Source organism: Dipodomys spectabilis, unplaced genomic scaffold (genome assembly GCF_019054845.1).
Source record: "Dipodomys spectabilis isolate Male_0828 unplaced genomic scaffold, ASM1905484v1 ptg000051l, whole genome shotgun sequence".
NCBI classification, from domain to species: Eukaryota; Metazoa; Chordata; class Mammalia; order Rodentia; family Heteromyidae; genus Dipodomys; species Dipodomys spectabilis.
Genome location: NW_024870728.1, coordinates 5,277,027 through 5,302,417, shown reverse-complemented (window position 1 = coordinate 5,302,417; position 25,391 = coordinate 5,277,027). Strand labels below are relative to the sequence as shown.

The 25,391-nt window shown below is 43.2% G+C and overlaps 1 protein-coding gene across 1 annotated transcript in view; it reads right to left on the bottom strand.

The window, feature by feature from the left end:
- Positions 1-946: 946 nt before the first annotated feature.
- Col4a4 (collagen type IV alpha 4 chain) overlaps positions 947-25,391 on the bottom strand; it is a 129,953-nt gene continuing 105,508 nt past the window's right edge. The window contains exons 41-48 of the mRNA XM_042679354.1: positions 25,187-25,342; positions 24,652-24,759; positions 23,586-23,594; positions 20,848-20,973; positions 10,232-10,348; positions 8,283-8,471; positions 5,757-6,043; positions 947-5,606 (exon numbers count right to left, since the gene is read on the bottom strand). Coding sequence (XP_042535288.1) covers positions 5,343-5,606; positions 5,757-6,043; positions 8,283-8,471; positions 10,232-10,348; positions 20,848-20,973; positions 23,586-23,594; positions 24,652-24,759; positions 25,187-25,342 — 1,256 coding nt within the window. The 3' untranslated portion in view covers positions 947-5,342. The remainder of the gene's footprint in view (positions 5,607-5,756; positions 6,044-8,282; positions 8,472-10,231; positions 10,349-20,847; positions 20,974-23,585; positions 23,595-24,651; positions 24,760-25,186; positions 25,343-25,391) is intronic.

Here is a 25,391-nt window from a genome sequence, read left to right as displayed (position 1 = left end):
GGTTCTTAAAGAATGTCAGTTATTTCTTATTCCCCTGTCAAAAGAGGTTGAGGCCTATACTATTGAAGTTTGCTTTGATTTAAAAAAGGCTTAAATCCATGCGAGAGTTACTGGGTAACTTTGCTCTATCTAGCCAATCCCAGCAGCATAGGATGTTGTGGATAATTATGAAGGGCCCTCCAGAAAGGTTGGAGTGTTTCAGATTTGGTAGTCCACTGTTGGTCACCTAGAGAGACTCTCAGAGGTGGGACCTAGATGAAGGAGGTAGGCAAACACAGATGAGCGCTTGGCGAGCTATAGCTCATCCGGGCATCTCTCCTTCCTTCCTTCCTTCCTCCCTTGCCCCCGCCCCCCTCCCCCCACTCCTCTTTCTCTCCCTTCCTAAGTCTCTTTTCCTGCTTTCTGGCCCTACTTCTTATCCATCCCAAGTCCAAAGCAATGGACTTAGCCTGAAACCATGGGCCAAACCTAAATCTTAATTCCTGTTAAATGGTTTCTCTCGAGTATTTGTCACAGTGGCAAAAAGCTAACGCACAGGAGATGTAAGTAACAATATCACACAGCTTCTATCTCATAGACTTTGCACACCTTAAATCCTCCAAATAACCCTGTGCCGTGGGTCATGTCATTCCTGCTCAACAAATAACTGCAGCCAGGGTGTGAGAGCCCCACGCGCTCTTTCCAAGAAGCCCAGCCATGGTGGATGCAGCCTTCTGTCCTGAGGCCTGGTTTTAGTTTTCTTCTCACCCCAATAGTTGCTTTGCAGAGCCTCTGAATCCACCCTTTCCAGCCTACACTGTTCTGTTCTGAAGTTCACACTTCTACCATGTGATATTCCTTATGTTCTCCCAAGGATGGGCCACACATTTTAAAAATAAAAATAAAAACAAGCAGCAAATCCAGCTGACTTGAAAGAAAAGAAATAAATTCACCAAATAAAACGCAGTTGGTTTTGAACTCATCACAACTTTATAGACAATGAACCATATTATAAGTGGTGATACAGGAAAGATTTAAATGTCAATGAAAGACCAGTCCTCTTATAAAAGGTACATGTTCAAAAGCCCTAACTTTACAACCATAGGTTAGAAAAAGAGGTGCAATTTATTGGACGCATTTCACATTTTCCCCATGAATCACTAAATATTTAAGCACCATAAAATTCAAGCATTTCACATGAACGTGTCAGGCATCCTTAGGGGTTTAAAATGCATTATGCAGAGTTTCCAACAGATAATAACAGTGACAATTGCAGAGTGCTGATTTTTAATGTCAATTGTTTGTTCTCTGCAGAACTTCCTCATATTGGCCCTGCAGGAAATCGTGCTTTTTTTTTTTTTTTGTGGTACAATAACTTCGAGAATTGAAATAAAACAGCATTCTCAATGACATTAAGAATTGGCCAGGTATAAAGAATACTAACTAGTAATTTATATGCCCATTGGGAATCCTTTTATTCTACTATGCAAAAAAAATAATCCCAAGAATTATTTTTATAGTCAGTAGTTTATTTCAAATGGAAGATATGACCACAATCAATGCAGGATGACCGCTATATGCTAGAAAGAGAATCTAACTTTAATTTTCAACACGAGTAGGTGTTATATTCCACCTTCTGAATGAGAGAAATGAGGTTCAGGGTATTGGTGGAAGTTTCCAGCAGCACACAGCTGGAAAGAAACAAAGCTGGATTCAAATCTGAGTTCAAGCAACTCGGAAGTCCTCATCTTTCTTTTATGTTTGCAGCAATACTGAGGAAAAGTAACAATTACCAAAATGATTCCAGTGAAGCAATAGAAACGCCAACCCAATTTTCCTTATAGTCTGTATAGAGCTCAAAATAAAATAAAAATCTATGATAAAGTCTGCTTTTCATACACCATTCCACTGACTCTTACAAAGCACCAGCAACATACATACAAATTTTACAGAGGCACTTTTGAATGAATCAGCTCTTAACTCACAAGGGAACACAGATTACAGTATGAGTTAACACGTCTCCTTTCAGTAAGGCACGTCTTCTCAGCCAAATCTCACATCTCATCATTTCTGAAATGTTCCTTTACAGAAAAGTAAGAGGATTTTTGGAGCAGGGAAGCAAAGATCCAGAGTCACGAATCAGTTTCCTCTCACTACGTGTTATAGGAGATTGTGGGCTTCAATGTTCCAATAGCTCATCGATAACTTGATTATAGGTTGACTATTCTAGCATTCTGCATCCAGAAATGAATTACACTTGTCACCATTTTACCCATGAGCACTGAGTGCCTAATGAGGCTTATGGAATCGCCACTGAATAAAAGCACTAAGTGTTAAAATGTGCGGGCCTGTGTTAATAGCAGGCATACAGAGGCTAGTGTAGCCTGCCCCTCCCCTTGGGGTTCACGTGGGAGACAAGGCACCAATATGGCATGGTCCCTGGGGCTTTGATATTAGACTGGTGGGGGAGGCAGGTGGCACTCAGCATTCATCAATGTATAAAAGTAGGTAGGAGTCGGTTACCAAGTCAAGGCTCCTCAAGATGGAGGCCTGGAGGTGCCGTGAATGTTTGCAGAATGGCTGACAGTTTGTGACAGATATTCTCATAGACAGTTCATGCTGGACCTTTCACCGGGCGAAGTCATTTGGATTTTACCAGCAGGGCAGTCCGAGATGGGTTTTTAAGCCAAAAGATAACAAAAGCCAGTTCGGATAGGGCAAATCAGGAGATGTCTGTCAGAGAGGCTGTCAGAGGATAGGTGGAAAAGCTGAGGGAGGTGGAGGAGGCTGGAGGAGGTCCATACCATGAGAAGTGTGGGCTTGGGCTTCAGTCTGGGGAGTTGGAAGGGGCTGGCCACACGCGGCATGAATGCCTGCCTGTCTGGGTGGGCTTCACTCACTGAGGCTGATGAAGGAAGATGCCCGGTTCTCTGGGGACGAGACTGACAGCTGTCCAGGGGAGGTGATTTTTGGAGCATTCCAACAAGTCACGGCGTAGGCACTGTGGGAGGGGGCTGGAGTGAACTGTCCTTTAGCCTGTTCTTTAACTTCATTATAAAGCTTGTTAAGATAGTAGCAGCAGCAGCAGCAGCAGCAGGAATTTGCCTTTACTGGGGTTGAACTCAAGGCCTTGAGCTTGCTGGATCTGCTTCCATGGCCAGCACTGTACTACCTAGACCAACTACTAGCCCAGCTTTTTGTGTGTTATTTTAGAGAGGGAATCTGGTGGACAGTTCTGCCTTGGCTGACTTTAAATCTTGACACCCCAGATCTCAGCATCCCGAGTAGCTAGGATTACAGATGTGAGCCACCAGCATCCTATTTGTTAAGATAATATTCTAACACCAAAGGTAATTTGGCAAGCAAGACATATTTCTGATATTCCCATTCATTGCCTCTCTTTTCTTCCCTGAAAACATTCTCAGTCTAAGTTCACGATCAACTTTCAAAAACTTGTGATAGATCTGGAGAGAGAAGGGTAACGTCAAATAAGGTAGAAGGTGGAAACTGGCTTGAATTTTGGGTACTCCAAGGTATTTAACATATATAGCATGGTCTTAAAGAAAGTCAAATGGGTCAAGTGAACTAGGAGATATTCTGCTACATTAAGAAAACATTTCATGTTAAAATAGACATGCTTCCTTTTTTTTTTTTTTTTTTACCAGAAACTTCTCTTAAAATTTTCACCCTATGGTTAGCGTATGGCACAAATCATTGGAAAAGGATTCTGCATGGAAGAGCTCACTAGTAATCAAAGTATGGCAAGGAAAACATGTCTTGTAAACAAAATTTTAATGTTTTTTTTCTCTGAATTGTTTTTCAGTGCACTAAAGCCAGCTACTAAAATGCTGCTATTCTCCAGAGAACTTTCTTAACTTTTTTTTTCTAAAATGATACTGTGTTTAACTAAGGAAGATAAGTTCCTCCCACCAAAAACAAATAAAATAAAATCTGTTCTAGGAAAATTTTGATTTGTAGGATTAGAACACTGAATTCCTGGAAAAACAGAAAACAGGTCTTTTACTATTCACAAAACATCCTCATTTTAAATTGCCATCGCTTCCAAACTTATATAGAAACTATAAATGCCAAATGTCAAACCACTGAGTCAATGCTATACTAATATGAAGTAAATAAATGTTTTTAAAATTGGCCAGATAGGGTGTTGCTATAAAGACGAATCCCAGGAACATCAAATGCAAATTGTGTATCATCTTTGTTTCTTTGATAGTCCCCACCATGCCTTTCTGATGGGCTGACCCCGACTTAAATGAATCTTCTAACCTAAGTTTAATTAAGTCGGCCTCCATTTTCTCCCAAGGGCCTAATGAAAGCCCTGCCATGTCTCCTGGGAGCAGCCATTATGCATGCTGAGGCAAAGTGTCCATTGTGAGCCCCACAGGTTTTCCTGGGGAGGGAAGTGACATGCTCTTACCCTGCAGAAGCCCCATGCGGCTCCAGTCCCATTAGCACTGAGGACTTGCTGGACCCCGACTGGGGGGAAAGCCAGTCTGTTTGGAAGTTCCCTGCAATAGGGAGTCAATTTTTGTGAATCACCACTTTAATATTCATTAATAGCTTTTAGACTCCCTGATCCCTTATTGAATATCTTTTTTCCATAATTGCTACTTTTCAAAAGGATTGCCAAAGTAGGCATTTCTAGTCTCTGAAAAAAAAATGCACAAGAGAACCTAATGTTTTATATTCATGTGTGAAGTGTTTATGCTAATGTCAGAGCTCTGGAAGAAGGTGGCTTGCGGCCTCTCCTGGCGTAATGATTCATTTCGCTTTGAAATGAATTCTTACCACTGGCTGTATGGGCTGCTTCTATAGTCTCCTTCTCTTTTAATATCTTTGGGTCATGTTTATAATTATTTAAAGTGCATGGGGAAAAAAGAACCAGATTAATGAGGAAATGACTTTGGAATGTTGAAAAGCTCTAGTACCTCGTTTTCATTTGTTGCCCCATGTAATTTTTCCTGTAAAATCTCTCCAGAAGGCCCACGGTATTACAGAGTAATTGACTTCAATCGTGTGAGATGCAATTAACCAATGTCATTTATAATCCAGTCATTATCATCTCCTTGTCTTCCTGAGCATTAGCGTATTACCCTAGAAAGCCTATTTTTCCATTTAATAATATGTGGGGTTCATCTAGATTGCTGAGGTCAAACAAATTCCACGTGCGTCCTGTACAGCATTTGTTGAGTCTGTCAGGCACAGAGCGGGGAGCTGGAGGGCTCTGAGAAGAACCCTATAGAGATCAGGGTTTGGAAAGAGCACCATGGAATCTCGTAGCAGAGCCTAGAAGTCTTCACTCCCTGGGAGTTTCTCTTGGTAGATGCACGTGAATTTTGCCTTCTCTAGCTATACTTCACACACACTTGGCACCTGCTGATTTTCTGGCGCTGGGCCTGGCCTTCTTTTAAGGTGTCTGGTGATGGGGCCAAAGAAAACTGTGTCTCTGGGTTCACTGTTGTCAGCCAGAAACTATACTCATTTGCAAAGAAGTGGCAAGTCCCTTGGCGGCCTTGGCATTCAAGGAATGGCGCGGCTCTGAAATCCTCCAGGCAGCTGCCAGGTGACGTGAGGGCCTGGCCGCCTCCTTGGTCCCCAGCACCCGTGTGCTATCAGACAAGAAGAAGAAAATTAGGCTTGCAACTGCCTTCACAATCTTGATTTCCCTGGGGGTGGGCCTAAAGTACGCACAGAATTCCTATCCGATCCAGACAGGGGAAGAAAAGGAAGGTGACAGGGTTCCAGGGCAGCGAGCTCACCATCAGAAATGAGTACCCAATCCAGAGGCTCCTCCAGGCCCGAGGGCACGGCGGGATGGACTGATCCTGGCTGTGCACTGCGACGGCCTGGGCCGGGGCCTCGCACACCGCACAGCGGCTGATGTAAGGGCGAATCTCTTCCTCGGAGACTGGCATCATGGGGAGGGGCGCGGCGCTGGCCAGCCAGTATGACCTGTCATTTCGCCTCGCATAGTGGCACACTTGGTGGATGTTACAGTAGGCAAAGGGCAGCGTGCTAAACATGGGAAGGCATGACCCTGCCAGACCTTGGAGGAAAGAAGAGACATTTGGTGTGCCAGTGACCCTTCCCCACCCAAGCATTCACAGACCACCTGTTCTGACCCATGACCCAGGGTAGGCAGGCCAAAGCCCACTTCACGGTGGGAAAATCCCTTTAGCCTTGTAAGCCACTCCTTAACCACTCATCCCTCCCTAAGAGGACCGCCAGCAGGCCAAGACGCTAGAGGTAAGCAATGACACATTCATCTTCTTGAATCTCATTGACCTACAGGGACATGGATGAGCAAACCGCTGATGAAATTCCAGGCTGACAAATGCTGTGAATGAGAAGTATGGAGTGGCTGGATCTTTAAGCTGTGAGTGGAAATGTGAAGAGGACCGTGCCCCCCTCCCCACACCCCTCCCACACACCCAGGCTGGAGGTGGTGGTACTTTTCAGAGGAGGAGAAACCCCAAGGTCTCATGTGGCAGTGGAGAGAGCCTGATGCACAGAGCATGGCATTCTGGGAAGTCACAGCTCGCTGAGGGGAATAATGGAATGAAGATGAGCATGTCCGTGTGTCTGCTTGCTTTAGTGGTGTCCAGAGATAAGTCAGAGCACATTTTGTCAATCTCGTGAAGTTCTTCAGAGTGTTAAAATGTGCCATCTTACTAGCACAGGGCAGAAAGGGCAAGACTGAGAATGCAGAGGCCAGACAGGAAAGAACTTGAGAACAGAAGGAAGAGGAGAGCTACAAACACATTCAAGATATAGCACAATTCCCTCTTCTTTTTGCCTGTGCTCCAAGAAACTTAAGTCAGTGGTGGGCGATCAGAACATGGATGTACCTAATAGAGATGGGAAGATGGGTAGGAAAGACAACTCTAGACCTGCACCCTGTGAGCACATGACATGAAGCCAGCGACAGAAGTCATCTCACCACCAACCATCTCTGCTGGTGCATCCTTCGCCACCCACCACCTTGACCCTTCAGTCCAGGAAAGACAGTAATTGTCAGGACTCGGGTATGCAGACTATTGTCTTGGCATTGCTTCCTGCAGCTCTTTAATCAGGTTCCAGAAATTGTCAAGCAGTGTGGAGGATGACCCTCTAAGTCTTGCTATTTGAAAACAGATTGGAGCAGGACTGGGCTCTGATGTGCCAAGTGCCATAATGTACACACAGCAGGTGCTTAAATCAAGGTGTATATCAATGCAGGAGCCACGAGGGCCCAACTAAATAATCTACATATGAGAATGAGAACTTTAGTTCATAAGAGTTACATTAACTTTCAATAAAAGTATCTTTTTAAAATTTTGTTTGGTCAGTCATGGGGCTTGAACTCTGGGCTTGGGCGCTCTTCAGCTCAAGGCAAGCGCTCTACCGCTCAAGCCACAGCACCACTTCTGGTTTTCTAGTGGTTTATTGGAGTAAGAGTCTCACAGAGTTTCCTGCCTGGGCTGGCTTTGAACCTTGATCCTCAGATCTCAGCCTCCTGAGTAGCTAGGATTACAGGCATGAGCCACCAGCGCCCAGATGAAAATATCTTTAAAAAAAAAAAAAAAAAAGAGCAATAAATAACCAAAAAGAAACTAGAGCCAGAATGAATTTCTGTGACATCATGTAGGATCACAGTTTTAATAGAAATAGTTGGGAGTTCACATGGCAGTTTAAAAAAAAATAATAAGGGAAAAAGTAATGAAGGAACAGGTGGCATTGTCCAAAAAGAAATGTACTCTTATGTGACTTAGGTAACTGTAACTGCTCTCTACATCTCCCTATAATGACAATGGAAAAATTAAAGAAAAAATTAATGAAGAGAAGGAAAAAAATGAAGAAAGAAAGTATAAAAAATGCAGTAAGAATCTCATAAAGGATTAGTGATTAGGTTGATGAATCTGTAAGCTTAAAACCAAGGTTTTACTTTCTAAGAAACGGCATGGTTGATCACCTTGGAAAATCCATACCAAGGTGAAGAGTATGGATGATCGAGGGAACATTCACACCAAGGTCAGCTGTAGGTGATCCCATGGATTATCTCCACTAAGGGCAGCAGCATGGGTGATCATGTGACTGTCCAAGGTCAACAGCATGGATGATCAGGTAGAATATCTACCCAGAAGTCAACAGTACAGTGGTCATGGGTATTACTATATACTATCTATATACAGGTGACTATCATGGACCATCATGTGACTATCTACACATAGTCACCAGCATGAGTGATCACGAGGAGTATCTATACTAGGGTCAACAATATGAGTAATCACGTGGAATATCCATACCGAGGTCTTGATTGTGGGCTTTCTCCTGTCCTTCCATGTATAACAGACTATATCCAGTCCAGAGCCGGGGCATACCCACAGGGCAGGCAGGTTCCTGGTCCGTCTGACTGTGGAGAACCAGGAGGAAGCCACTGAGGTAGCCAAGGCCAGTCCCTTTGGGCCCAGGATCACCAGTCAGACCAGGAGGGCCTAGAGAAATAAAGAATGAAAACACACCTTCAGGATTTCTGTTTCACAAGTACCAGTCCTGTGGCACTGTGCTAAGCACACAGGGAACAGAGGGGAACAGGGCACAGCCGTCAGGGCAGGCATGGTCCCTTCCACAAGTGCAGTACGCACAAAGAAGACTCATCCAGCCAGCACGGAGCGCCACTGCACACACATTCAGAATCTCTGAGTTCAACCAAGCTCTGTTTGAAAGTATCAAAAGCTAAAACAAACAAAAAATACATCTTCACTGAGCATTATAGACTATGTTCTTGTTATTATTCCCTAAATGATACAGTACACTACATAGCACTTACATTGCAACAGATGGTTACATACTCTAGATATGATTTAAAATATGTGGGAAGGTTTTGTGTGTGTGTGTGTCTGTGTGTGTGTGTGTGTGTGTGTGTGTGTGTGTGTGTGTATACATATGCATGTGGTGTAAAATGATATGATTAATATAAAGGACTTGAGGATCCTGGGATAAGGGTTCCTGGAGCCAATACCCTGTAGATACTGAGGAAGGACCAAATTTGTTTCAAGCAGTTCCTAGGTGATGCTGGGGCTTCCTGAAAAGAGAACACAGGAAGAAATCCCTGTCCTCCCAGAACACTTTCATTGGAGGAAGAGTAATGACCATACCCATAATGGAAAGATAAACTGTAGAGGTTAGGACATGGTAAGATCTAAAGCAGTGCATGAGCCACCCCTCCCAGACCTGGGACCTCCACCTTCTCAGATGGGGCTGGGAACAGGCTGAAGTTGGTCTTTTCCACTTGCCAGATGGCCCTCCTGGGTCCAGCACACTGAGGGGTCCACTGAGACGGGCAAAGGGGTAGGATGCACATGGCTGACTTTGAATCTCTTCTTTAGTGAGGGAGAGAGGGGAAGGGAAGGCCTTGCCCTACCATTCTTGGTGGTAGATGGAAACGGATAATCTCTAAAATGTGAGCAAGTTCTGACTCCTTTGACACTGCCAAGACGCTGATCTACTGAGGAAGCCAACAGCTATTTCCAATTGCCAGGAACAAAAGCTGATGTTGGACTTTGAGAGATGAAAGGTGTTTTGGTTTTGTTAATTGCTTGTTGTTCCTTCAAGACAAACAGGCTCTCCTACCCACACTGCCAATCAGAGATGACCAAGTGACAAAGAGATTACAAAGATGACCATGTGAAGGAGACCTGCTCATTTGACCTGTAATGATTTTATAACTGGACATTTCAGATTTGCAAATCAAAAATTGATGTAAGGAACACTAGATCTGCATGTCTACAGGAGCTAATTCGCTGAAGCTGAGCTTGGTCTTTCAGAAGCAAGTTCTTCTGCCGCAGCCAGCCCTCCTCTCTCGTTTCTACTCATGGACATTATCACCTTGACATGTCCTCTCCCAAGATGTGTCTTCAAGTGGTTGGGTCCACCAGGCCTAAGTTACATTTCAAAGCTCTATCCTGACGCCATCTCTTTCCCCTCACACCTCACCTGCTCCCAAATGCTTTCTCTTCAAAGCCCTGTATTTTATATACGATCCAGCAACTAGATGGGCTCTGATGATGGTTTGGCATCCATTAGAATGTGGGAGATGCAGCTCCTCGACGCTTTGGTCTCCCTAATATCTGCTGAGCGGGCATCTGTGACAAACGTATTTCATAACACCCACTGCAGAGCTGCTTGCTAGGCTTGGTGTCTAGCTCCCCAGTCATTGGTATCAGGGAAAGGAAGACAAAAAGAAATGTGTCACCTGGTTTTCCAGCACAGCCAGTCTCTCCGGTGTCACCTTTGTGTCCAGGAGGTCCGGGAGGCCCAGGAACACCATCCTGGCCCCTCCTCCCATCCAGCCCAGGCTTTCCTTTGCATCCTGCAAGAAAGAACATGATGGTGGTTGTGAGACCTGCCAGAAGTTACCACCTTGGGCCCCGTGGACCCAAGCTGGGCTTCCTTCCTCCGTGACTCTGTTATACCAACCGATTGAAGTCTTCCTGATTGCATGAAGTTGAGGTTAACTGTCTCTACTTTATAGTGGGCAGAGACTCAGGAAACTGGACTTTAATCAAGTCAATGAGCCAGTGAAGGGCTGAGCAGATTGGAAGTGGTACCCAGGGAATTACTGAGAGAGTAAAGGTTTTTCCTGTTTCCTTTACATTATTGTATTTGGGCTTTTAGAGGGAGGGAAGCATTAAATATGTATTATGTGTATAACTAAATATCCTTTATCATGAAGTCTGAATTGGGGGAACGAATGAAATTTCATAGGATTCAGTTGGAAGTCAAGTTAAATTAGGAGACAGAACAGTAATTCTGTGATCTGAGCTGCATCTTCAGACCTTTAGCTGGTCTTCTGTTTTTTGAGATACAGTCTTACTACTTGGCCTAGGCTGGCCTTGAAATCATGATCCTCCTACTTCTGCCCTCTAAACAGCTTGCATTACAGGTTTGAGCTACCATGCACAGCTAGTAATTTTTCATAATAGCTTTTCATCTAGTGTTTGCAATATGTGGGTATCATGCTAATCTCTTTAGCAAGATGATCCCACTCAGTCTTCAAAGCAGCTCAGGAGCAGGTCTGCTCCCACACCAGCAGGAAGACAGACTCAGAAAGATCACAGAGCCCAACAGGTGTGAGGAGCAAATATGGCCCAGATGACGAGTCCTGAGGTGGAACCATCAGCTCCTGTTCTACTTCTTCACAGGCTGCAGAGCCCAAATCCATCCTTAGAGAACATAACCTGGGGACCAGGGCAGCAGGCACAGTCATCCTAGATGGTCCCTTAGGCACTGGGTTACATTTTTTGTCAACACATCAATTAGTCACAATCTCCATCTGGTCAGGGTAGTAGACATGGTCATGGTCCTTAGGGACTTCATGGCCATTAGTCCTGGTTAGCCGACTTTACTAGCTCTCCCTCGATTTCCAGCTCTCTCTCCCCTCCCCCCCCATCTCTCTCATTGTCTGTGGCTCTCTCTTCCTTTTCTATAAATTGGCTTCCTAGGGTCTGATTTATGCCCTCCTCCTACATTCTCATTAAAGTCTACTAAATCCCCCATGTTTTAGGGTCACTATGTTGGGGAACAGATCCCTTACAGATATGACTCTAGTAAAATGAGGCTGGTAGAGTGGAGGGCAATGGAGCCTGGCTTTATCACATGAGGAAGTGACACACAAGGAAATGTTAGGGACACGCCTGTGACAGAGAGACACCTCAGGAGCCATCCACCTTGCCAGCACTTCGCTCTTGAACTTCTAGATCTGAGGAGGGAAGAGGTGGAGGACACTTCCTGTTGCGTGTCCCCCCCTCCCCAATCTGTGGTATTTTGTTCCCATAACCAAAGTAGCCTAAAAACAACCATTAAGCCAAAGAGGGGCTTGCTCCAGCAGCATGTCCTAGAGTCTCCCGCTTCCACGCTCGTGGAGTGAAGATAGCAAAGCTGAAGATGCCAGTGAACCCAGGAGTTCTCTTGTTCTATTGGAGGTACGTTCTTGCAGCTGTAGCTGCTCCCAGGGGTCTCAACCAATACAGGAAGTGTGACCGTGTGATAAAACGACCCCGGGGCCAGGATAATGAGGAGGGAAGGTTGAAACAAGTTGTATCTTGACAAGATGGTGGAAATCAAGGATTTCCTGGGAGGCTTCCTTTTCTGTACTGCTTCAAAAAGTCCTTGCTTGTGCCAGGCCCGGACTGGGCATTTACACTTGATCCATGTGCTGACTCGCCCAGAGCCCTCTGGAATAAGAACTTTCCCTCCAGGCCACTCAAGACACATCTGCCCCCAGACTTTTCCAGTATGTTTTCACGTGACTGCTGCTATGGGTTCAACGGATCCCAGTTTGAGAAACACTGCCCTAGACTAAAGTTAAATTGTAAAGCTCTGTCTGGTAGCAAGCTTGATGGTATACTTTGAAAGTTCTGTATTTCTGCAATTTGTTTTCTATTTCTGTTTCTTATTTCTGCCTAGTTTGGGTGATACACTTTGAAAATTCTATATTTCTGTTGTCTTTTTAAATTCATTTCTATTTTCTTCTTTCTGCCTATTTTTTTCTTTCACTATAATTTATTTTTCTTATTGTGAAAATACTGTACAAAGGGGTTACAATTACATGGGCAAGATAATGAGTACATTTCTTATCAAGCATTGTAGCCTCCTCCTTTGTTTCCCCTTCCCATCCCTTCCCATCCTCCCCCTGCCCCCCACCCAAACCTCCTCTTGCCCCCCACCCCCTGCGCCAAAGTTGTAAAGTTCTTCGACATAACGACTTGTACATCTCATTGTTGCAATGGGTCCACCTGTATCCCTATTTAAACGATTTGTTTTTCCCCTTCCCCTCCACAAATTATACCGACATCAAATACAGTGAAAGCAGGGGTTATACTGTGGGGGAGGGTTTCTGCCTATTTTTGAGAGTGGTAGTGGTCCTGAGGCATGAACTCAGGGTCTGAGTACTGTCCCTGAGCTGTTTTGCTCAAGGTTTGCACTCTACCACTTGATCCATAATTCCACATCTGGTTCTTTGGTAGTTCATTGGACGTAAGAGTCTCATGGACTTTTCTGAGTGGGCTGGCTTTGAACCATGATCCTCAGATCTCAGACTTCTGAGTAGCTAGAATTACAGGCACGAGTTACTGGTGCCCAGCTCTGCCTATTCTTGAAAGCAGATCTTTGATGCATGGAACTTATTATCTTAACAATACCATTAATACGAATAGCAAACACACTTTTGTTCTTTCAGGCTATTCTAAGAGCTAATTAGAAGAGTCAACTCATAATTTTCACAAGCAGCCTTGTTTTTATACAGCTGAGGAAAGTGAATCTCAGAGAGGGTGTGTGCGTGTGTGATCTAGTTCCCAAGCCCCTCTTCCTAGCATTACACTTCTCCATTAGAATCAAGGATGATTTATGGGCAAAATATTCATTATCCAGGAAGATACCAGTTGTTCATCATGGGGAAAAAGTAGAAGTACCTTACTTAAACCAGAGTGAGCAGCAACATCACCAGGAAGCCTGGTGCAAGCGAGACACCTCGGAGCTTTCTCCACACCTAACAAGCCAGAAAGTCCAGGTTGCCACTCAGCAGTCTGTGTTATCTATCATAAGCTTTCCAGAAGACCCAGATGTTCCATCAATCTTGAGATCCCAGGCTTTCCACATCCCCCATCCAACTCCAAGTTAAGATCAGCTGTTACAAATTCTCACATTACCCACATATGGGTGCTGGCTGGTTCGTCCCTTTACTTCTAGATAGTCTGTTGTTCCAAGAGAGAAGCCTGGCTGGATTAATTTCTTTCTTCCAGAGTGCTGGCACCAAAGCAATCAATAAATAATTCATGAAAGCAGTGGTTAAATAAATCACGATACAATCGAATGCTGCAACATTCTGTAGCCACTACAGATAATGTTGTAGGAAAACATGTAATGACATAGAAGTAATGGCATGTTCAGAAGAGCGTGCTGAGTGTGATCTCTTTTTAAAAACATGTGCAGATCTAAGAGTAGATGGATACACAGCCAGCTGGGCCTTCAAACACAATAGGCTTAATTGCTTTTTCTCTTCTTTACAAGATAGTTACTCCCTACACAAATTCTACCATTACCCATCCCCACCACACATCTCCCTACACAAACAGTTCTCAGTGCGAAGGACTTCTGTTCTTCATAGGACATTGTCCAGAGATATTTTATGGCTGTTTGTCACATGGGAGATCAGGTCCCAATACTGGCATCTGGTGGGGAAAGGCCACTCAATACCTCCAATGCAGAATGTTCCTCCAGGTAGCTACAATGGGGGACAGCTCAGAACAGTGGCCCTCAAGCTGCTATGGTTGTGGGGGGGTGGCCAGTCACTGTGGGTGAGTCCACCATCCACAGATGAGGCCAGGCTCATAAATCATGTATCACCTATGCTGCAGTAGCAGTGCTGAGCCTCTAGAGTCTGATACACACCCACTGTCTGGATCTTCACCGAAAATGGATTTGAGGCCCCTGATCTAAGAAGTTGTACAAATCAAACAAGCAAGGATGTGTTCTGGTGACACAAGTGTGACACTAAAGATTATATGGAGAAGATACAGAAACAGAAAGAGAAGGTTACTAGCCTCGAATCTTCCACTGGAATAGAAGAAACATCTAGGGAGTGACCATGAACTTGAAAATCAATATCATAGGGTACATGGGTGGATGGAACAGCACCCACAAAGGCCTAGACAGGCAAGGGACACATGGTGCCCTTAGAGGCTAACACAATGGAGGCTGACTGGGAGTTGGGGAGGGACATAGGGCTTGAGTCACATAAAAGGGCCAGGAATTGTGAACAGGCAGCATGTTGAGAGCCTGGAATGTTGAGGGCAGGGGATGATACATTTCTCCTTCCCCCTCTTCTCTGACCAGCCTTGCCTCCTAGAACCAGCTCTTGCTGCTTGGAAGATCTATTTTAACATGGCTAGTCTGGGGCTGTTACTTCTGTCCCCAGATGGTCTTTGTCCTCCACCCTGGGGCCAGTTGACTGCATTCGTGTCATGGTGGTTAATGAGCTATCACCCCACCTTTCATTTTTAATTTCATTTAAGGGTGATGAACAGTGGGGTTACAGTTACATAATTGAGGTAATAAGTACATTTCTTGTTGGACATTGTTACCCCCTCCCTCATTTTCTCTCACTTTCCCTCTCCCCTGACTCCCCTCCCCCCAAGCTGTAAAGTTCATTTCCAACATAGTCTTTTGTATTGCTGTTGCATTGGTTGACCCTTTGTCCTTTGTCTCCCTTGTTATTCTCCTTTCCTTCCCCAAATCAGATAAACATATATACAAGACACAAGGTAACAAAATCAAAAACAGTGACAACAGGGGATAAACCAAAGGGTGGGGGAGAAAAAAAGGAATAACTTCACACAGTACATTTTCAAAAAAAGAACTCTTGTTTTCATATCTAGGAGTTCATTTTGATTAGCATTGTTTTATATGGTCATATGTACACAGCTGTTGAGCTAGTATGATCCTCTGCTAAGACTATCCTAGGCATATACTAATTATTACAAATGAGGGAAATCATGGAGCCTATGTATATATGTATTACATTTTCTTTTTCCATTCATCTACCGAGGGGCATCTGGGTTGGTTCCATATCTTAGCTATGGTAAATAATGCTGCAATGAACATAGTTGTGTTTGTAGCTTTAGTGTGGCCTTGTTTGTGATCATTTGGGTAAATGCCTACAAGTGAGTTTGCTGGATCATAGGGGAGCTCTATGTTTAGTCTTTTGAGGAACCTCCATGCTGGTTTCCAGAGTAGTTGAACCAGTTTATATTCCCAAGAACAGTTTAGTAGCTAGTGGTGTTCCCTTTTGGCCACATTCCTGCCAACATCTGTGATTATTTGTTTTCTTGATAATGGCCATTCTAACTGTGATGAGGTGGAATCTCAATGTGGTTTTGATTTGCCTTTCTTTTATGGCCAGAGATGTTGAACGTTTCTTCATGTGTCTATTAGCCATTCTTATTTCCTCTCTAGAGAGTCTCTTTTTGATTCTTTAGTGCCCTTATTAACGTCACCCCACCTTTGAGCCCCAGGATTAGAAATGCATTTGTGCCTAGTGTCCTGAAGGTGCCTGCACCTTGTAGGAGGACAGGTCTTCCCATTCAGGTGAGTACAGCTTTACTCTCCATGTAACAAGGCAAGTACCTCTTCTTCCTGGATGGAGAGCTGGTGTGACTTCCCCCACCAGCATCAAGAACAATGTCAGGTGTTTCAGAAAAAAACACTGAGTTTTCTCCATCCTATCTGACAAAAGGGGTCCAACATGAAGCCACTATGGGTGTCTACAAAGGACTTCCAAGGACTGAGGAGTAGTTGGTTCATGGATTTGTTAGAATTGCCTTCATCTATTGGACAGGTACCAGACATGCCACCTGACATATGGACTCCAAGTGCCATCATCTCTGATTGATTGCGGATCTCCATGCCAAGTGTTACAATGCACACTTTGTTTCCTTTAGGATAAGATGCTAGAGGATGACATTTTCCCAGAGACAGGAAGAAAGCCCTCATTAACCTGAGTGAAGACAAATACATCCCTCACAGGATGTGGACACACACATTAGGCAAGGACAACTCAAAACAAAATGGAAACTGCCTTTGCGTTTACTTTAGGAGGTGGAAGGCTTGGAGGGCCTCCCTGTAGGAAAAGTTGCAGAGGGAGGAGATGTGTGGATATAGAGCATTAGGTCTTCTGGGGTGGAGGGCCTTGAGTAGATACCACTTATACTTAGTGTGGTATTAGCCTCCATGCTTGGAAGGACAGAGAGGGAAGTTTGGTGTGTTTTATGTCAGTCTCATCTCCAAAGAAAATAGGAAGAAAAGAATAATGTCATTTTAAGTGGAAGTGTTTTCTTCTAGAAGCAGCTGTTTTTCACAACTCAGCCAACTGTAATTGTGTATGCACCCCCTCCCCCCCACACACACTTTTGAAAGAATCCTCTTCAGGAAAGGAAGGGTACTGAGAAACCTACACTTAAGGTAGGCCTGGTCAGTCAGGATTGGGCCCTTTTAGACCTGTCATTCTTAGCTAGCCAGATACCCAGTGGTAACAGGTGGGAGAAGGGAATGCAGAAAACATTGAGAATGACTTCTGGTTCCTTGTAAACAGGAGGTAGTATCAGAGAACAGGGACCCCCAAAGAAAGCAATAATGAAGCAGGTGTCCTGTAGGGCAAAGGCAACCCCAGGAAGCTGAGCTGAGGAGTGATGGAAGCTGGGCTGAGACACTCTGGAGAGAGAGGAATGGCTCACTGGGAGAACTGAGCAAGTTCTTGTTTTGTGTAACAATGGTCACATTCTGTGGCAGAGCTGGTCTTGGGACAAGGCCCCACTGTCATCAGACAGGGTCATTATCACCTTTAAGAAGGCAAAGGAAGCCAGAGAAGGATGAGCCCCTGTGGATGAGCCCCTCCAGCCTACATCAGGAGGAATTGGCACTGGCAATCACACCTGGGCCTGGGTAGCAAGCAAGCTCTCTTTCAGAACTCACAATCTTCAGAGAGAGAGAAAGAGAGAGAGAGAATCTTCACATGTCCGATTTCACTACGAAGTTGAAGATTACAGAATCTACCCTTGGTATATTTTCTTTCAGTTGTTTTTCTTTAGCTGTTTCCTAAAGCCACTATGATGGACAAAACCACCCACCATCAGGATCTCAGTTTTGATGTTGGGGTACAACAGCGGGTTTCTGCCTCTGCTGCCTGCTTGCGTCATCTGTGGGATTGGGCTCAGACCCCTCTTCCTTCCATTGGTCTGATGAGGCTCAAGCACTAGAACCTTTTCTATTTCCTCTAGGTGACTTGAACCTGCAATTGGGATGGAATCACTAGGGAAGGCATTAACATCTTTTAAAGAGAGCATTCATAGGCTACGGTAAGGGTTTCTCAAATTTAAATGTTCATAAATGTCCCAGGATCTTATTAAAATGCAGATTCAGGTTCAGTAGGCCTGGAAATGGAGCACTGATCCTTGGACCACACACTTAGAGAAACAAGAATGTAGCTGATTCCTCATTACTACATTAATAGACCAATCTACTACGGTCCTGCTGTCTCCTTGTTGGACAATTCTGGCTCCTCAACCAAAGCTTTCCTTCAGACTCTGCTCAAATGCCAGCCCTCGCTGGGTCTTCATGGTCCTACCAAGCTCCACATGTGCTTTACCACTTTCTGACCCAATCTCCTACTGTCCTCCACTTGTAACATCCATAAGGCATGAATTATAATTGACCTTTGAGTTACTTCTGCCCTGCTAGCTATTTCTGCCACGTGACTGGGATTCCCCAGTTAAGGAAAACACATTGGAAGACTCATCTTTGTACTGCTCACAGTAGTACCAGGTGGAGGGAAACTGGAAGTATTTATTAAACAATCTGCAAACCCTTACAACAGGTCACAGCTCCTAGTTGCAAGTTATTTTTTTAAGAGTTGGGAGGCAGTCCTGGAGATATAGGCAAAGCATATATGTAAAAAATAGATGCATGTCCCTATCTTGGGGTTCATTTCACTTAACATCATCTTATCTGGTCATAGGGACACAAGTGGTTTTTTCTTTCTTGCTATTGTTTCTAACATATTTATAATGTACCATGTGATTTTTTAAATTTCTTTGTATGTTCCTCCCCCATGGTATAACCCCTGTTTTCAGTGTATTTGATGTCATTGTCCTGCATCTTATATATACACTTCTCTAATTTGGGGAGGGGAAGGGAAAAAACAAAATGCTTAAATAGGGATACAGGTTGACTCATTGTAACAATGAGATGTGCAAGACACTATGTTGAAAAACGAACTTTACAATTTAGGCGGAGGGTGGGGGGAGTGTAGTTGTGGAGGTGGGAGGGAAGAGAGGATAGGGGAAAAACAAAGGAGGAGGCAACAATGCTCGATAGGAAACGTACTCATTACCTTGCTCATGTAACTGTAACCCCTCTGTACAGAATTTTTACAATAAAAACACATTTAAAAAGATGTAAAAATAGACATATGCAAAAATAGATATACATGACTGATAGATGCACAGTATAGCATGTATTTAAAATGTTTATTGGCCAGTTAGAACTTCTCACATGCAATGAGAACCAAAGAAAGAAAGGTAAATAAGTAATCACAGCATGCTGAAGGATGTCACTGAAACCCAATTAACCTTGTGCATGAACAGATGCCGTGCAGAAAACACTACCAGCAGTCAGCTTGAAAAGGACTCTAGGGAGGCTTTGGCCTCTACCCAAGAAGTTGAAGGGACATCTTTTAGGTGTTCAGCTTCTTAAGTCTAGGGAACCACTAGGAAAAACAGGTGACACAAACTTCTAATTCCTTGGAACTAAAATATTAAGAGCTCCTATCACAGCTGGACAGTGGGAGAAGTTAGAGGGAGCCTTCTGATAATTTGCATATCATGTTTCTGGAATCATGGGTACCTCCAACTGGTCTGAAGATAAAAGTCCCTTCCAGACATCCAATCCCAGACTCCCTGATCTCTCTGTAAATTACCCAAAGTGATAACAGAGAGCTGAGAAGAAAGCACTTGGAAGATACTTCCTAACAGAAGAATGTGGTTTGCATCTATATACAATAAGGATCCTGCCACCATAGTGAGCAATAGTCATATCAATTAAAGGAATGATCCAATAGCAGCATTAAGAGCATCTACCTCCTCCCTATCCTTCCTCTATGCGTTCGCCTCCTTCTCTCTTCCCACAGGCTTAGTTTCTATTCTACAGAACCAGATGTAATTGTTTATCATTCAACAGCTAATGGTGATTAACAGAATATCTATTTTGATGTGCTAAGAGATTTCAAAAACCCACTCCCAAAAGTTGACCAAGCATAAAAGATTTGAGCAAAGTTTATTACAAAAATAGAAGAGCCAGGCGCTGGTGGCTCACGCCTGTAATCCTAGCTACTCAGGAGGCTGAGATCTGAGGATCAGGGTTCAAAGCCAGCCCGGGCAGGAGAGACCGTGAGACTCCCATCTCCAATAAACCACCAGAAAACCGGAAGTGGCGCTGTAGCTCACATGGTAGAGCGCTTGCCTTGAGCTGAAGAGCTGAGGGACAGCGCCCAGGCCCAGAGTTCAAGCCCCACAACCGACAAAAAAAAAAAAAAAAAATAGAAGAGACATATAGATCTAATTAGAACTTGATTAGCCCTTTGAATCTATGAATAAAAACTGGTTAAAAGAAATGGAAGGAAATTTTTAGTGCCTCATCATCTCTAGTTATTTAGGCTCCAATTTAAAAAGTAGCATAATAAAACACTTGGACATGATTAATTAAACAACACTCTAAGGATTTTCACACTGAGAACAAAGGAGGATATTCTTAGGAGAGGATCACAATGGCTCAATAGCTATGTGCATATGACCATGTAAAATGATGCTTATCGAAATGAACTCCAAGAAATGGAAACAAGAGAATTTTTTAACTGTACTGTTTTCTTTTTTTCTTTCTTTTTTCTCCTTTTGTTTATTCCCTGTTGTCTCTGTTTTTTTTAAATTTCTGTACCCTTTGTCTTATATATAAGTTCATCTCGATTGGGAAAGAGAAGGGGAATCATAGAAATGGTAGGACAAAGTGTGAACCAATGCAACAGTGATATTCATTAGATACTATGTTGAAAATGAACTCTACAACTTGAGAGGTGGGGGATCGGGAGGGGGAAAAGTGGGAGAAAATGAAGGAGGGGGTAACAATTCAAAAAAAACATAGTCCTTTCATTACTTACGTAACTGTAAACCCTCTGTACATAACCTTTATAATAAACTTTTGTTATAGATCTAGATTTTCACTTCAGCAATATGACACAAACAATTAACAGAGTAAAGTTCATACCTGGTCCTGGAGGGCCTCTCTGTCCAGGGAGTCCCACAGCCCCTTCTGGTCCTCTGGGGCCTGGTACCCCAGGGAGCCCTGGGATTCGGGGACAGGCATCTGCATCTGCAGGTGGTCCAGGCTCACCTGAAATTAGAATCACCCCTGTGTGATGGGATCAAATGCTTATGAGCCAGCTCTTTCTGCAGTCTCCAGTTAAACATGGACTTCCCACATTATACTAATGTTAAATTTGTGTGTGTGTGTGTGTGTGTGTGTGTGTGTGTGTGCATGTGTGCACACATTCAGTGAAGGCAGGAACTTGCTTAGTTCTCTGCAGAGATGCATTGAAATCATCAGCATTTGCTGATGAAAGGGGCCACTGACTTCTGGTATGATGAATGGATTACCAGAGGAAGTGGAAGTGTGCAATGGTGACAATTCATTAAGGCACCAACAGTATCATGACATTGATGGGATCTCCAAGCTTTAGGCTCACTTTATGCTGGGGCACCAGCCACACGTGGCATTTCATAAGGTTTGTCTCTAAAACCTATCTCCTAATTCATAGCACAGCAGTAAGGTGGGTTTTCCTAGTCTGTTATTCAAACAGAATTGCAGACTTGCAGCCAAATGCTGGTGGATCATATTTGTAATCCTAGCTACTCAGAGAGCTAAGATCTGAAGAGCATAGTTCGAACTCAGCGAAGGTAGAAAAGTCCATGAGACTCTTATCTTCAATTAACCAGCAAAAAGCCATAAGTGGAGTTGTGATTTAGGTGGTAGAGCTCCAGCCTTGAGCAAAATATCAAGCAAGATCACAAGACCCTGAGTTCAAGCCCCAGTCCCAGCATGCACAAAAATAATCTAATTTCAGAATTACTAGAAGCTCTAACCCAATGACTTTGCTCCTTGAGGATATAATATTGGAATGGTCCAAGAGACACATACAAAGTAAGAAAACTAGTAAATAACTGATACATTTATGATCATACAGCAACAGATGGCAGAGTCCAGATTAAAACCCAGAATGACCATCATATCAGCTTGCCTCAATATCATCATCATCATCATCATCATCATCATCATCATCATCATCATCATCATCATCATCATCATCATCATCATGTTTTACGGGGGATTGCATTTAGGGTCTTGGGCCTGCTAGGCAAATACTTGACCCCCAAGTCACAGCCTTACCCTAGAGATCCCTGTGTGATAAATTCTAAGAAACATGTTAAAATATTACCATTGGATTCCTTCTGCTTTTCTTCACATTCCTACAAAGGTGGGTAACAATTTTAGCAACTGTAACAGTAAAGCACTAAGAAAAATCTTAGCAAAATGTCACCCAAACCACAAAGTTTCCATCTACAATCCTCCATGTGCCTGTGAAAAATGGACTTGAATCTAGAAGCTGATCCAAATTGAGCCTCTCATAAAACGTAGTATGAAAACACAAGCAGCACAGGGACAGATAGACGTTCACAATACGTTCATTTGAAAGTAAAATGTGGCTTTACCACTATGGCTGAGTTGGGAAAGAGGCTTGGGCCTTCCCAGAGGAAGTGGCTGGACAATGGGGATGGGGTGGTCTTTTGGCTAGATTTTAGATTTAGAATGTTAAAGTTGTCTTCGAATGATTTCTCATACAGCCACACAGAGAGGACTAAAATGAAAACTCAAATGTACTTATTTTTAAATATGAATATTAAAATATAACAGTTTTTAATTTCTTTTTGCTTTTTTTTTTGGTGCTGGTCCTGGGGCTTGAACTCATTGCATGGGGTGCTATCACTGAGCTTCTTTTGCTCAAGGCTAGCACTCTGCTGTTTGAACCACAGCTCCATTTCTGGCTTTTTGGTAGTTTAGAGCTAAAAGTCTCACAAACTTTTCTGTCTGGGCTGGCTCTGAACTATGATCCTCAAATCTCAGCTTCCTGATAACCAGGATTGCAGGTATGAGACATCAGTGCTTGCTTTTTTTCCCCTTTACTCTTTAAATAAAACAAAACCTGAAAGAAGAGAGCTGTGGTTTGTCTTCAAAGGTCCCTGAAAATAATATATGGCATCTAGATTCAAGGCAAGAAAGGTTAATATCAAATACCAGGAAAGAACAAATGTACACATTCACTTATTTTTCCTTTTTCTTTTCAGAAACACTTGTTAATTTCATTGAAAGTGCCAGGCACAAAATTATATGTTGCTTTTACATGGTGATGTGTTAAGTGAGCATTTGCTTTTTAACACACCAAGAAATTTGTCCTTTGAAAATGGACAGAAAGGTTAAAAAAAAAAAGAAAAAAGAAAATGGACAGAAAGGTATGCTAGGAAAGGCTTGTCACAGTTTGAAGGATAAGGGACTATCTCTTAATAATGTTGGTATTAAGGATTTTTCAGTGTGTTTATACCATAGAAGTCATAAAGGGAACTTACATTAGTGTGTGCTGTCACATTGATGGGAATACTCAGACTTTGAGCCCAAATTGAAATTTTAGAAGCTAAGTGCCTACCCCATTGTGACCATCTATAATGAGGGTCATGATTAGGACACAAATAGGAGGGTAAACAAGGAAAAGGAGGCCTTAAAACCTAATACAACGTAGCATTCTTTCTACAAAACAAAATAAAACAAAACAAAAAACAACTCTGGTGTAATTCACAAAAACTGTTTGCTCTGCATTTGCTCTTCCTGGCAAAGGCAGAAGAGAAGAGAAAGCAACCAGCGTGGCTAACCATTCACTTCACAGCAATGCTTACCTCTGGAGCCTGCGGAGATTCCAAAGCCAAAAATTTGAGGCCATGCCACGATTTTCACATGGTGGAAAGAGACGTTAGAATGTTTAAATTAGGACAGAAATGACATTGATTTATTGAGAACCTAAGCAATCATTTGAGGCAGCATCGCTGACGTGCAGAACGACAGCATCCTATTTTCAGCCGAAGTCCTCAGCCATGTGACGGACAGGGGGAGACAGCTCTGAGCACTAATGGAGTTTTCCTCTCTAGGAAAACTTGACATGAAACTCTCTTGAGAAATACACAATTCTAGCTGATTTCTTATGGTAAATATGCCCTGAACCAATGTGCCTAGGAACTATGTCTATTTAAAGGTTCTGAAAATTCTGTATTAATTTGTCAAGTTCTATAGGTAAGGCACTGGAAAGAAATATTTTTTTAAAAAAAATCTAAGTGCCAAGCCCTTTGTTCTGTTGTAATATGATCCCTCATAAAGCAAAGAACTTTATATATTCTCTGGATTAGAGGACCAATTTAAGAGATTACAAACTATTCTAAATTGTTACTATATTGCCATGATATCGATTCAGGATCTTGAAAGATATTACTTCTGCCAAGATCAAACATACAAACCTATTTACACTCTCTCCTTGTCTCCCCAATTCTTTCTTAGTTGATTTTGGCTTTTTGTTCTTGTGGTAGTGATTGACAGCTGGTATACTAGCACTGGAACCATGCCTTCAATTCTAGATTTTTGCTAGTTATCTGGAGATAAGGAATCTCTCAAATTTATTTGCCTGGGCAGGCTTCTGACCAAGATCCTCATATCTCACCCCCCTGAGTTGCTAAAATTATATGGTACCTCGCTAATTTTTTAAATTTGTTAGGAAAACACTTATAAGCGTACCAAATATAAGTACATAAAGTATATACAGTACATAAAGAGCTTATATCCAAAAGGGTTTAACTCACAAGAGTTTAACAATTTCAAAATAATTGATAACCTTTGGATTCTGATCCTCCTAGATGTTTAGACAAAATGCCACCTTCAGGTTGCTTAGAAATTGGCCGTACATTAATTGTTTACCTGGAGGGCCCAGGGGCCCTTTTCTACCTGGAGGTCCAGGTAAACCTTTCTTTCCAGGTGGGCCAGGAAAGCCAGGAGGGCCAGGAGGCCCTGGAAATCCCATTGGTCCTAAAAGAAACATGACAATGAGGGCACAGAATGAAACGGACTGGCGACAGTAATAGTCTGATTTACCATGAAGATCCAAAAAGAGAGAGCAAAGTCAGCATCTCACGTGAAAGATTGTCTGACTCTGGAAGGCTGAGATGAGCTACTACCGTCTGAAGTAAACTGACCGATCGAGCAGAAAGGTTAAAGAGAACGCATCCATGATCCAGATGAAGCCAAACTGGAATTTAAAAAGCCCTGTACCCTGAACTTTCCAACTTTTACTCAAACTTGAAGGCTTTTGGTGGAAGTCAGGGAATTTTGGAAATAATAGTCACTGTTTTTCCCCCAATCCCAAACCAAAAAGCAGGCTTGTACCATAGAAGGACAGTACCCCCAAGATGGTCTACTCTAAGATACATAGTATGTAAGGTACTTATAGTCATACCTTTCTGGCCGTCTTTTCCATCGCATCCTGGAATACCCTGACATCCGGGAGGACCTGGTGGGCCTGGGGATCCTGGGGCACCTGGTAAGCCATAGTCACCAGGATCGCCTTTCAGAAGATCCACACTTCCAGGGGGGCCTGGAGGCCCAGGTTCTCCTGACAAGGAAAGGAGGGAACATGTTCTTTCAGCCAAAGACAAAGGAGT